At 30.3% G+C, this 11862-nt stretch overlaps 1 protein-coding gene across 1 annotated transcript; it reads right to left on the bottom strand.

Moving 5' to 3' along the window:
* Positions 1 to 793: 793 nt before the first annotated feature.
* Positions 794 to 3996, bottom strand: LOC109167276 ((3S,6E)-nerolidol synthase 1-like). Its single transcript, XM_019316286.1, has 7 exons — positions 3746 to 3996; positions 2867 to 3174; positions 2321 to 2693; positions 2006 to 2218; positions 1664 to 1802; positions 1334 to 1570; positions 794 to 1224 (listed from the first exon to the last, which is right to left on the bottom strand). Exons 1-7 carry the CDS (start codon positions 3844 to 3846, stop codon positions 919 to 921), a joined length of 1677 nt encoding a protein of 558 aa, XP_019171831.1. The 5' UTR covers positions 3847 to 3996; the 3' UTR covers positions 794 to 918.
* Between the last annotated feature and the right edge of the window lie 7866 nt (positions 3997 to 11862).

Here is an 11862-nt window from a genome sequence, read left to right as displayed (position 1 = left end):
AAATATGTTGGTGTAATAAGTGGTGCTAATTTTAATTTGACATTGTTTTTATTTCTTGTATACACACAACTTCTTTTTAGTTTGGCCTTTTTTTTTTTTTTTTTTTTTTTTTCGTTTGAAGTTGTTAACGTCACCAAATAACACTGTAATTTGTATATTATTGTGTTTATTTTATTTCATATGATAGTGTAAATTGACTCGGATTAACCTACATTGTAGAAGTGAAAAATAGAGAAAGAGTAACGAGACAAGACATTTAATATAGAAACTTGAAATGGAAAAAATCACTAGTTTTTTTGAGCTAGGCTAGACAAAAATTCACTATTATTGTTGAATAGTACAAGTTCTGACATACTCTACTTAATGGTATTAAAATATAAATTAATATAAGAGGAGTTAATGAAGTCGCAAAGCTAATTAATGGTTCGATCCTATGAGATTGGGAAGCTCGTAGTACAAGTTGGAAGAAAATGCTTCCATTACACTAGGTAGAATGTCCTATTTATACTAAGTGGCAAGATACATATTGATGGTAAAATATTAGCACGTTTGTTGCATATTGGTCCATATATCACATCATTATTTCATCACAATAATCACTTACTAAATACATGGTTAGTTTTTTCTCTCATTTAAAAAAAATAACATCCAATGGTATGGAGTAATTTTTATAGGTGTTACTTTTAAAGTTCGAATATTCTTTGCTTCAATTTGAATATTTTTTAGTGAGTGCTACAATTATACCAGGCCCAATATATTATCCTTTATTATCTTATTTCAAATCAACCATTCATAGATAATGACACTAAATAAATTATTACTATAAACCATATCGAACAAGTCCTTTACGTACTGTACATCATAGTTTGCATGCATAATCTTATAACTCATCAGCGGTTTCCCAAGCCAGCTAGTCAGCTACTGTAGCCGAATAGATTCGCCATTGATTGTAGAAAACATGGACATGATTTGTTTCTGAAGGATGGGTAAACAGTGAGTGTCACTATAATTGTACATCATCGGCACCATTCTAGCAATATTTAAGCAGGATTTGCTAAAAGATTCTGGAATCCGAGTTGGAGAAAGGCACTGCTTGTTTATGAGCTTCCATTGTTCCGAAACCATATTCATAATGCGTTGTTTTCCATCACTTATTGACAGACCTTCATGTTCTTTTACGTAGTATTCTACATATGAGGCATCATTTCCATCTTGCTTCTCACCCTGGTATATATTTCATAAAAATCCATATCAAAAACAAAGCCAACTAACAGTGCAAATAATCATGTTAGTGACAATATTATAATAATTATAGGCAACTAATCAACTTTACCTGAGTGGCGTCAAGGTCATCCAATAGGCGAAGAATTGCTCCAACCGAAGTTATCATGTCTTCAATATCTGTAGTTCCAGCAAATGCACCGTGGCCTAACAGAAAGAAACAGGTAATGAGAACCATGGGAATTCCTGTAGTTATAATCCCAGTTTGCAGGTACTCATTAGCGCTCGGCGATTTTCCAGTAGCGAACCACTTAGCTTCAGTTATGTAAGCACTGCACAAACATTTCCACTGTGACAATAATAATCAAAATATCAGTACAAACAAACCAACTCCCATCTTGAGTTTTAATAATGCCCGCATATACCAAAAATTGTTCTATACCGCTCTTTTAAGGTGGTCAATTGGATTCCAGCCATATTTTTCGAAAACAAGGTTGTTGATATCATTAGTTGTATCGAACAGTACAACCAAACACCTCTTCATATAATCCGGTAGTCCTTCCCCCACAGATAAATCCCATCTGTGAAATTAAAATATAATTTAATTAAATGCATCCCATTCTCCTAAAATAAATAATACTCGGTATTTAATATATTGTCATGTACTATATATTAATTTAATATTGATGATGCATAAACATAATATTCTATTTTTAAAGTAGTTTTTCTCATTTAAATTGAATTTATTATAAACGAAAGAAAGTGATGAAGTGATATTATCTACCTGTTGATGGCATCAATAAATTGCTTGGTTTGATCAAATGTGGCATAAACATCAATAATGTCATCAATAAGGTATACAAGGGCGATTGGCTTCGTTAGCTCTATCCTTTCTCTTGACATGGAAGGATCAGGGATGAGTGCCAATGTCCAGATGTACCATTTTAGCTGTTGATTTTTAGCTAATTCATCCTTTAGCCCAAGACTTTTCCACCATCTATAATTTTAATTTACATACAATTATATTAATTAAATGGCCTGACATATAGAAATTTTATATAAAACCAACAATATTGTCCAAAATTCAAAGTCAACTCACCGGAGAATTTGACGAAATTCCTCTTGATAAAATGATTGGGTTATGCTATAATCCATTGTTGCCAAATTTACCAGGGTAGCTTCCCATTCATTTTCAACTCTCATGTTTTCAATAAAGGTTTTGGCTGTGAACCTGGCCAAACTCTTATGGTAAGGATATTGCAATGTGTTCTGAACCATGCTGGCTTGGCATTCATCAAGATGTACCATGTTTGCTATTAGAGACTCACGGCTAAACTTTGCAGCTTCATCAAGAACATCTTCTCCTTCTATGGATAGATGGGATGCTTCATGCAACGCCATCAACCCTCTTATATCTTTGCTTAGTTCCTCCTTAAACTCTCCTTTCTCGCTAGTGAACTTGGTGAAAACATCTATCAAGTAAAAGGGTAAAAAAAAATTGTTAAGGTTATTGTAAAAGATTTTAGTCTCATCATCAATTGTATCATATTTTATTTGTGGTTTCGATAAGAAAAAGAAGAAAAAAAAAAAACAGAGCAACACAATTATTGGTAATTAAGAAATAATGTTAGATGACAATTAGTACCTGATGAGACATTGTAACCTTCTTGCCTAAGTAATCTGAAACTAAGAGAAATATCATAAAGACCATTAATTTTCTGAAAATCATCAATTTTAACTTTTTGATATTGTCGCTGCAAAATGGCTCCGATTTGGTCATGGAAATGGTGGTCGATGCCCAGGTGCTGTATGGCATCTATCACATTTAGCACTTGCAAATCATCTTCTTGGAATTGGTATAGTAATCCCCTCTGCCATTCCCTTTTCCCTTCACTTTTGAGCAGAAACTCATCCTTGGAGAGTGTTACGGTCATTTTTTCCGATCTTAAGGAACTGTAAAATACCAAATGATTAATATTAAATAAGTTTTTCAAATAATGGTGGCAGGAGATATACCTCCCATAGTCCCATCTTGGTAAACTGGGCCACCGATGACTAAGACTAAGCATACTAGTGACCTTTCATCTCACGCCACTTGCACTGATTTTCTTTTTAATTTTTTTTTTTGATAGGTTGGTATACAACCCGATAGCACAATTATTATATCATGGACCAGGGTTTATATTGCATTGCGAACTGATCCAAAAATTATGTGCCTGTTGTTAATATATTTTGTATCTATTAACAAATTGAAAGTACATAACATGGTAACGTAATTACCGACACAAATTGTTAACTATAGATAAAGATTATATTAAATGTAGACATAAGATGTTGGTTATCATGTTATACCAATTAATTTATACACGTAATTTATTAAAGCTCACCCTTTCTATAACGCAAATCACCATAAAATAATTTTATATATAACTCAAATTACAACCAAACCAAAACTCAAACATATCTTCTTGGTCGATGCGCAAAAGGGATTGAATTATATGAAAGAAGAAGAGAAAAACAATACCTGGAGTTCACTGATTGGCATCGGAAAACCACTGGCGTGCGGCGGCGACAATGAAGAGCGGTGCCTATAGAAAAGCATGGTATGGATGCATGCGAAGACATGGTGTTAAGGATTTATCTTTTAAAGACTTCTTCCCGCTTAACAGACTTTTCGATTAGCTGTAATTTTACTTTGAAAAATCAATTCTGGAAGGCTTTAAGACAATGTTTTGCCAAGCCAAACAGGGCGGTATGATGAATGTATGAAGTGATGATGCAGGTAGAGTGTTTGGGTGAGAATGGTATTTATAGAACCCCAAAATTTTGAAATCTGTACATACCACTTGCATGACTTTGAAGCCAAAATAGGCAGCAGGCTCATTCTGTGTTTTTAAGCACATATTTGTTGTGGGTGAAAAGGACGGAGCCAAAGTGGGGCCAGGGGCAGCTACCTCCCTCACCTGGGCAAATTATATTGTGGAACTGTGTTCACCTTGCAAGGTGGGTAGAGTTCTAATATTGTTCATAATTATGAATATATAGTTCAAAAATTATGAACATATAATTCTATAATTATGAACATAGAGTTGTGAACATAATTATAAATATATAGTTCTGTAATTATGAATATAGATATTCAATAATTGTGAAAGTTAAAAAATTATGAATATATAACTTTATAATTATGAACATATAGTTAAGTAATTTTGAACGTAGAGTTCTGTAACTGTGAATATAGAGTTTAATAATTATGAATATAAAGTTCAAAAATTATGAATATATAGCTTTATAATTATGAATATAGAATCATGTCCACCTTGCAAGGTGGACATGGTTCCACAGCATAACGATTGCACCCAACCCCACCCGATATATAATCTTTGTATGTATATATGTATATATAGTACAAGATTTAGTATTATTATAAAAAAAGTATTGATGTTATCAAGAAATGAGTTAGATTAGTTGGCAAAACACATGTTTGGCAATAATAAAGGTTAATGGTTCAAATCATTGGCATCAATATAGTTTTACATACAGATTATGTTTTATTTTTTGCCCATATTCACCAATATTTACAACTATATTTCTTAGGTAATTTATTTATTTATTTTTTTTTTAAAATTATCTCTTTTGTTTTAATATTTTGCCTTTACTTGAAATTATGTTTTATTTTTCACTCATATCCAACAATATTTACAACTATATTTCTTAGGTAATTTATTTATTTTTTTTTTAAAAATTATCTCTTTTGTTTTAATGTTTTGCCTTTACTAAAAAATTTGTCTGGATCTGCCCCTACATCTTCGTCCCCTCTTAACCAAATTTCTGGCTCTGTCCCTGACTGGCTGATAATTGATTATCCGTCAACGTTATTGTGTGTACGTATATTAAAGGAACTATTATAATCCATCGCTGCCATTCAATTTTCTCACGTCAATTTTGAAGCACTTTGGTAGTGAATATCCCCTGGTATACTGACCTATATATCGTATACATGCTCGATATTCAGTCAAGTCACTATGAAGAACTATTTCTGAGCATAACTGACCTCAAAGCTGACCAGCTCAACCTAATTAAACATGGAGACCGAGCAAACAATTAGCTAGCAGTAGTCTTCGCCCCACCTTAGGACCCGCCCCGACTTCTTAGGTCGGGACGGTTTATCCGACCATGTTCACTTAGAGAGCTGAGTTTTCTTTATTTTAACCCGATCGCAGCAGAAACGAGGATATCAAGAACCTTAGTATATGTGGAGGAATCATGACCCCCTCCCCCCTCCCCCCCCCCCCACCTCCCGCCCTGGTGCACAGGTCACACGTGTTGCATAAAAAAGACGAATAAAATCAATATTTTGCATTGTATGCATAAAATAGATAATGGGTGAATGAGAAATTGATTTTCAAAATGTACCTATTAAATTACTTTAATAATGCTATTATTATTAGTATTATTATTATTATTATTATTATTATTATTATTATTATTATTATTATTATTATTATTATTATTATTATTATTATTATTATATTCTTTTTCTTAGTGAAAGGTTCCAGTGCGGTTGAGTGATTCCCGTGCGGTTGATTAATGTGTGTGAGTCTTGTTGAGATCCCGTGCGGTTGATTAATGTGCGTGAGTCTTGTTGAGATTTCTATTTAAAGTACGTGGGTGTGTAATGTTAATGTGCATGAGTTTTGTACTTAAAGTACGTGGGGGTGTAATGTTAATGTGCGTGAGTTTTGTACTTAAGGTGTGTGCGTATTGTGTCTAAGGTGCGTGAGTGTGTACTTAATGTGAGTTGTTGTTGAAACTTTAAAGTGCATGAGTTTTGTGTTTAATGTGAGTTGTTTTTTTTTTTTCTTGACTTAACTCCTTTGATTAAGGGAAGAGAATGCCCAAACTACTAAACACCTCCAATGATGCTCAAACCTATTACCTCTGACTTAAAGGAGCAATTGGATACCATTGGACCATAAGTTCCTTGATATCTTATTTTGTTTCTTTAATATTCACTACTTGGATTAATTACTCACGTATTATTAATTGAATAATTAAGATAGTGAATTATTTCAAAATGAAGAGAAATATTTTCAAAGAAACTTGTGTTATTTCCTTGTTCTTGTTCACGGGATCTAATTGTTGAGTGTTCAAAAATTAGATTGAAATTCGTTCTATCCATTGTTTTGTTAATATAATTCCCCAGTTATTTTCTTTTAAGCTTATAGGTATACTTTAATTAGTTCTTCCCTTCAAAGCACTCTTTAAATCAATTATTACTCAAAAATTAAAAACTACTATCAACTAAATAAATATAAAGACTTTATAATCTAGCTAGTAGTGAATTCTTGAAAGCTTAAAATAAATAGATAAATAAACTTACCAACAGTGCCAGAATAATAATGCAGGGCCGTATTTTAAATTTTGGTGGCCCTGTTCTAGTAAATAAATGTGGCCCTACCAAAATCACAATTTTTAAAATTAATACATGTAAGTTTCGAACCTTTGACCTCCAAGTTAAAATACAACAAATACACATTCTTACCATCTCTTCATAGAACCTTTTAAGTTTAATTAAAAACTTTTAATTTTTATTTATAAACTAGCTAGGTAAAAATTAAATATTGGACCTTTAAAATTTGGGGCCCCTCTAAAGTTGGGGGCCCTGTGCGGTAGCCCAGCTTGCACAGCCTAAAATCCGGCCCTGTAATAATGAATGTATGTAAGTGATGATGCATGGACCACGGACAATGGATAGTGTTTGTCAGTTGGTGTAATAGTGTTATTTATATAGAAAAATAAAACTCAGAGCTTTATCTGTTCAATGAAATTTAACGAGTGGAAAATAATGACAAAATGAGAAAGGCCAAAAAGAGCAAGTTGGCTTGTGGGTCAAAGAACGCGTTTCTCGTTTTTTGAAAGGTTAAACTTAATTCATAAATTCAACGGACAAACAGTCAACAAGAAAAGGGGGTGGAATATCAACTCATCCCCCCAACCTGATTTAGGGGGTGTATTCAATCATGACTTTTGTAGAGTTTTAAAGACTTTTAAAATGATAGATTTTAATAAACTTTGATTGACTTTCATAGAGTCGTTCAAAACTTTTTAAAACTTTTTAAAACTCTATAAAAGTCTATATAAAAAACATTCATAGACTTTTATCAACTTTTTATTTTAAAAAGTCTACAAAAGTCATTGAAATTCTAAATTGAATACATCATTACAAACATTCAATGATTTTGATTCTTATCTTTTACAATTTTTTTTACAAAACATTTATAATATATCATAAAATTCTTATTATATAGTTTTTCACCCACATCAACATTCTCAACATTATTATTTTTATCCGTAGTATGCTGAGACTTATATGCTAATTACTTATATATAAAATTTGACGATAAAAAAATTGCTTTGTTCATGTATTTAGGGAGAATTAGAGAAAGTTAGAAATAAAAAATTCATAGAAAAAAATAAAAACCAATATAAACAAGCAATAATGAAGTAAAAATAATATTGTTTCAAATTTTTAGATGAAGATTCTAAAGTTTATGAGAGAGAGAAAAATTGGTAGAGTTTAGGTGTGAGGAAAATATAGGATAATGAAGAAAAAAATAATTTTATTGAATTTAGATAGGTTTATAGAGTTTAAATAGGGAGAAAAAATAGAGTTTAAATAGAGAGAGAAAACATTCAAAGTTGTTATAAAGAAAATTTGAAATCTTGGGGTTGATGGTTGGATTTCAACTATTTATATTTGAGAAGGAAAAGTCTACAAAAGTCTTAAAAAGTTCATAACTTTTTGAATATCACATGACTTTTAAAGACTCTTTAAAAGTCTTAATCGAATACCGCACGACTTTTAAAGACTCTTTAAAAATCTTGATTGAATACCGCCTGACTTTTAAAGACTCTCTAAAAGTTTGAATTGAATACCTCTAAACTTTTAAAGTTCATAAAAATCTTTAAAATTCTATGAAAGTCATGATTGAATACACCCCCTTTAGAAACGCAGGTGATGGATTCATTGGATTGGGCAATATTAAATTGCGCAAGTTGCCTTATATATCATTCAATCATTCATGTTTCAGCACTCACTCTTCTTCCCAAACGTGTTTCAGCACTCACGTTTTACGAATTACGCACAAACCACTCGTTTTTTTTTTTTTTTTTTTTTTTTTCTAAAATTATAATGGAGTGTTTGGTAAATAGCGGTTAGTTGATTGTATTAGTTAATTTAACTAGTTGATAATATTAGCGGATTATAGAGAAGTGTTTGGTAAATTAGCTGTTAGCTGATTACATATAAATGACTTTATCAAAAAGCTACTTTGAGCATCTTTTTGAATTTTAGCGTTTTGGAACAATACGTTGTTACAAAAAGATAATTAATCAAACACTCATATTGATTGTTTAACAAAATCAAATAGCTAGTAATAGTGGTCAAATAAGCTAAAATTGGCTAATAAGTGTGAATGAAGGTTATACCATTTATTTATTTATTTGTTAAGTTTTTTATACATTATGCTCTAAAAGTTGCACTTTACAATTTTTCGACAAAACCGTTACAACTTCCATTATCTTTTCCACTATTGTTACTATGCACATGCATCCACCATATATTTTCTTATTTTTTTCAATAATAATAATATATACACATTATATATTAGTGTCTTTTCATTATATTTCTTACCCCAGTGAATAAGTGTGCTCATGCTTTGTCTAGAGCGACTCGTTTGCAAACTGGTACGCTTAATTGGATTTCTGTTATTCCGAATTGTATTGCTCGTTTGATTTAATAAAATCTTGCTATTTGGTTTTCAAAAAAAAAACATTAACACTAAGGTAATAACAATATCAGTTTTTTTTTTTTTTTTTTTAAAGTTTCAAATAGACTATTAGATTTATCGCTTTTACACAATTGGATCATTGTATTTAAAAATGTGTAACTGAACCATCAAATAAGTAAAACATGTGTAATTGAAATATTTTTCTGACTTCTTTTTTATGCAATTTGGGTTAAAAACATTTCAATCTCTACTCTCAACTAGTATGGTAGAGGAAAAAACAACTCTAATGGGTTATTTAGTATAGGGGCGGATCCAGAAAATTTTTCCAGTTGAGGCGAAACATTAAAACAAAATAGATAATTTGAAAAAAAAAAATGAAACAATTAAGAAGAGAGTGTGTGTGTGTGTGTGAATCTCACTATTAATATTTTAAAAGTCAAACTGTGTTGAAATAAAGTCAAAATTTAACTGTGTTGAAGCAAAGTCAATTAAAATGTAACTGTGTTGAAGCAAGAATTGTAACCCCTTACCATCTCTTGTGTATATTTATCTGTTTTCTTGTACTTATACTAATTATTTGTTTTCTTGTACTTATACTAAAACATGTACTATATGCATATATATATTTACAAGGGCTATATATAGTGTGAGGGTGGGGGTGGGGGTGGGTGGAGGGGGGGATAGCTATCCCACTGTAGCTCCGCCCCGATCATGTCCCTCCTTTTTTTTTTTTTTTGAATAATATTGACTCTATTACAAGGTAGTATATGTTCTATACTTTCTGTATCTATTGTAGCTCAAAGAGTCAAGACCCCAAAATCAGGGTTCGATCCTGTGACCTTCCCTCAAGGGGAACCACAGAGGTGCAATTTGAGCACAAGGTGCTTGGCTTTATTATGTCCCTCCTAGGAATTGCAATTCCACATTTTGTGGAATTGTCATTATTTCATGATAAATTACCATTTTATCCTTATTTTATTATTATACAAGGACATTTTAGTCTTTATTTACTTCTTCATTTTCAATTCATAAAAATTCTATTCTTTCCTACCAAACAATGTAATTTAAACTCTCACTTTATTCTTTTTTTTTTTTTCACGGAGTTACAACTCCTTTCTTCCCTAATTCTCTCATTCCAACCAAACGCAGTGTAGTACATACCATTTGAGCAATATGATCAGATTCTGCTGAATTTTTTTTAAAAAAAATGTCTCAATTGCACATATTTTACTTATTTGATAATTCATCAATTACACACTTTCTAAGTTTAACGATCTAATTGTATAAAAATAAAAATTTTAGTGACCTATTTGAAACTTTTTTTTTCCCAATTTTATTATGATCACAAATTATATTAGATGTTTTGACTAATAAATTTAATAGGAGGAAGGCCTAATAGGAATAGAGTTAGGAGTCTGTATCTATATCCTTAGCCATATGCAAAACAACCAACTATATATATTAAAGGCGCTCATTTATGATAAAGTACATATAGAACTTGTTTGGTAACAAAATTAGTTTATTAATTCTTTTTTACTTATTTAACCACTATTAATTACTCGACTTAGTTAAACAATCAATATGAGTATTTACAACAACAATAATATCTCACTATTTATTGAGATTTTGCTATTCTGTCCTTATATTTCAAAATTTTAATTTTAAGATTCATCTTTAGTCTTAGAAATTTATTTCCATCACAATTAAACATTACAAAAATCAATTCTATACAAATAACTTGATTCAATTTTGTTTTAATTGAATTAGATAAATAATATATTTATGAGACCAGAATTGTTAGACCAAGTTTATTCTTATAATTTTGGTGAAAATGTATTTTTAATCTATCAATTGTTCCTTATTTAATTTGTTGTTTTATTAATTCCTAACTTTTTTTCGTTGCAACATACTCCTAACTCTTTAAAAAAGTTACAATTTTAACACCTAAAGAAATAAAACTATTAAACTTGATTAAAATTTTACTTAGTACAAGAGTATTTTAAAATTTTATTATCAATTCTTGGTAACCTTTTTGGTTTTGATATTTGATCTGTAAAATAGATAATTGACAACCTTCTTCCTTAAAATTCTTCCCATCAATTGTGATACACCATCCTTATTTTCCTTACACGAATCCGTTAAAATCAAATTTTTTATTTTACAAATGAAATACCAAGACTAAAGAATATCTTTGGGTTTCCCCATGAGATATATATATATATATATAAAAGAATATTATAATTAAAGAATAAACATTAAAAAGTACTAAAATATTCATGTATAAATATATAATGTAATATTTTAATAGAGATTAATAATTTTGTTGCTATAGAGGTTAAAACTGTAACTTTTTTAAAGAATTAGGATGAATATTACAACGATAACAAGTTCGGGACTAAAATGGCTAGCAAAGAATAATTAAGCGATTAAAAATGTATTTTTTTTCCTCATTTTAGCCAATTCATTACTCCGTATTTATTAATGTAAATACTATTAGAAAGATTTCACTTGTTGGAAGCTTTCAAATACTATTTATTTGACAACTTTTTTATTTTTTATTTTTTAATACTCTCATCAGTATCTTACCATAGAAATATGGCGCTTATTGCTAAACAAGTATAAGATTGAAAATAAAGTTATGCATTCGCGACTAGCTAGTTATAATTTTCAGTGTAATGATAAATGTTAAATAAATAAATATATATATATATATATATATATATATATATATATATATATATATATATATATATATATATATATATGTTTAAGTTATTCCAGTGCGGGTGAATGCTTCCCATGCGGTTGTGCGGGTGATTAATGTGCGTGAGTTTTGTACTTAATGTGT

Source organism: Ipomoea nil, unplaced genomic scaffold, assembly GCF_001879475.1.
Source record: "Ipomoea nil cultivar Tokyo-kokei standard unplaced genomic scaffold, Asagao_1.1 scaffold3147, whole genome shotgun sequence".
NCBI classification, from domain to species: domain Eukaryota; kingdom Viridiplantae; phylum Streptophyta; class Magnoliopsida; order Solanales; family Convolvulaceae; genus Ipomoea; species Ipomoea nil.
This window is presented reverse-complemented; position numbering and strand designations above follow the sequence as displayed.

Bases quoted from the DNA above. Each gene is read 5' to 3' on its own strand.
- LOC109167276 (XM_019316286.1), bottom strand. From the start codon at position 3,846: ATGTCTTCGCATGCATCCATACCATGCTTTTCTATAGGCACCGCTCTT. The intron at 3,175-3,745 runs GTATTGTTTTTC...GGTATTTTACAG, and splicing joins TGCCAATCAGTGAACTCCAG to TTCCTTAAGATCGGAAAAAA. The intron at 2,219-2,320 runs GTGAGTTGACTT...TTAAAATTATAG, and splicing joins GAATTTCGTCAAATTCTCCG to ATGGTGGAAAAGTCTTGGGC.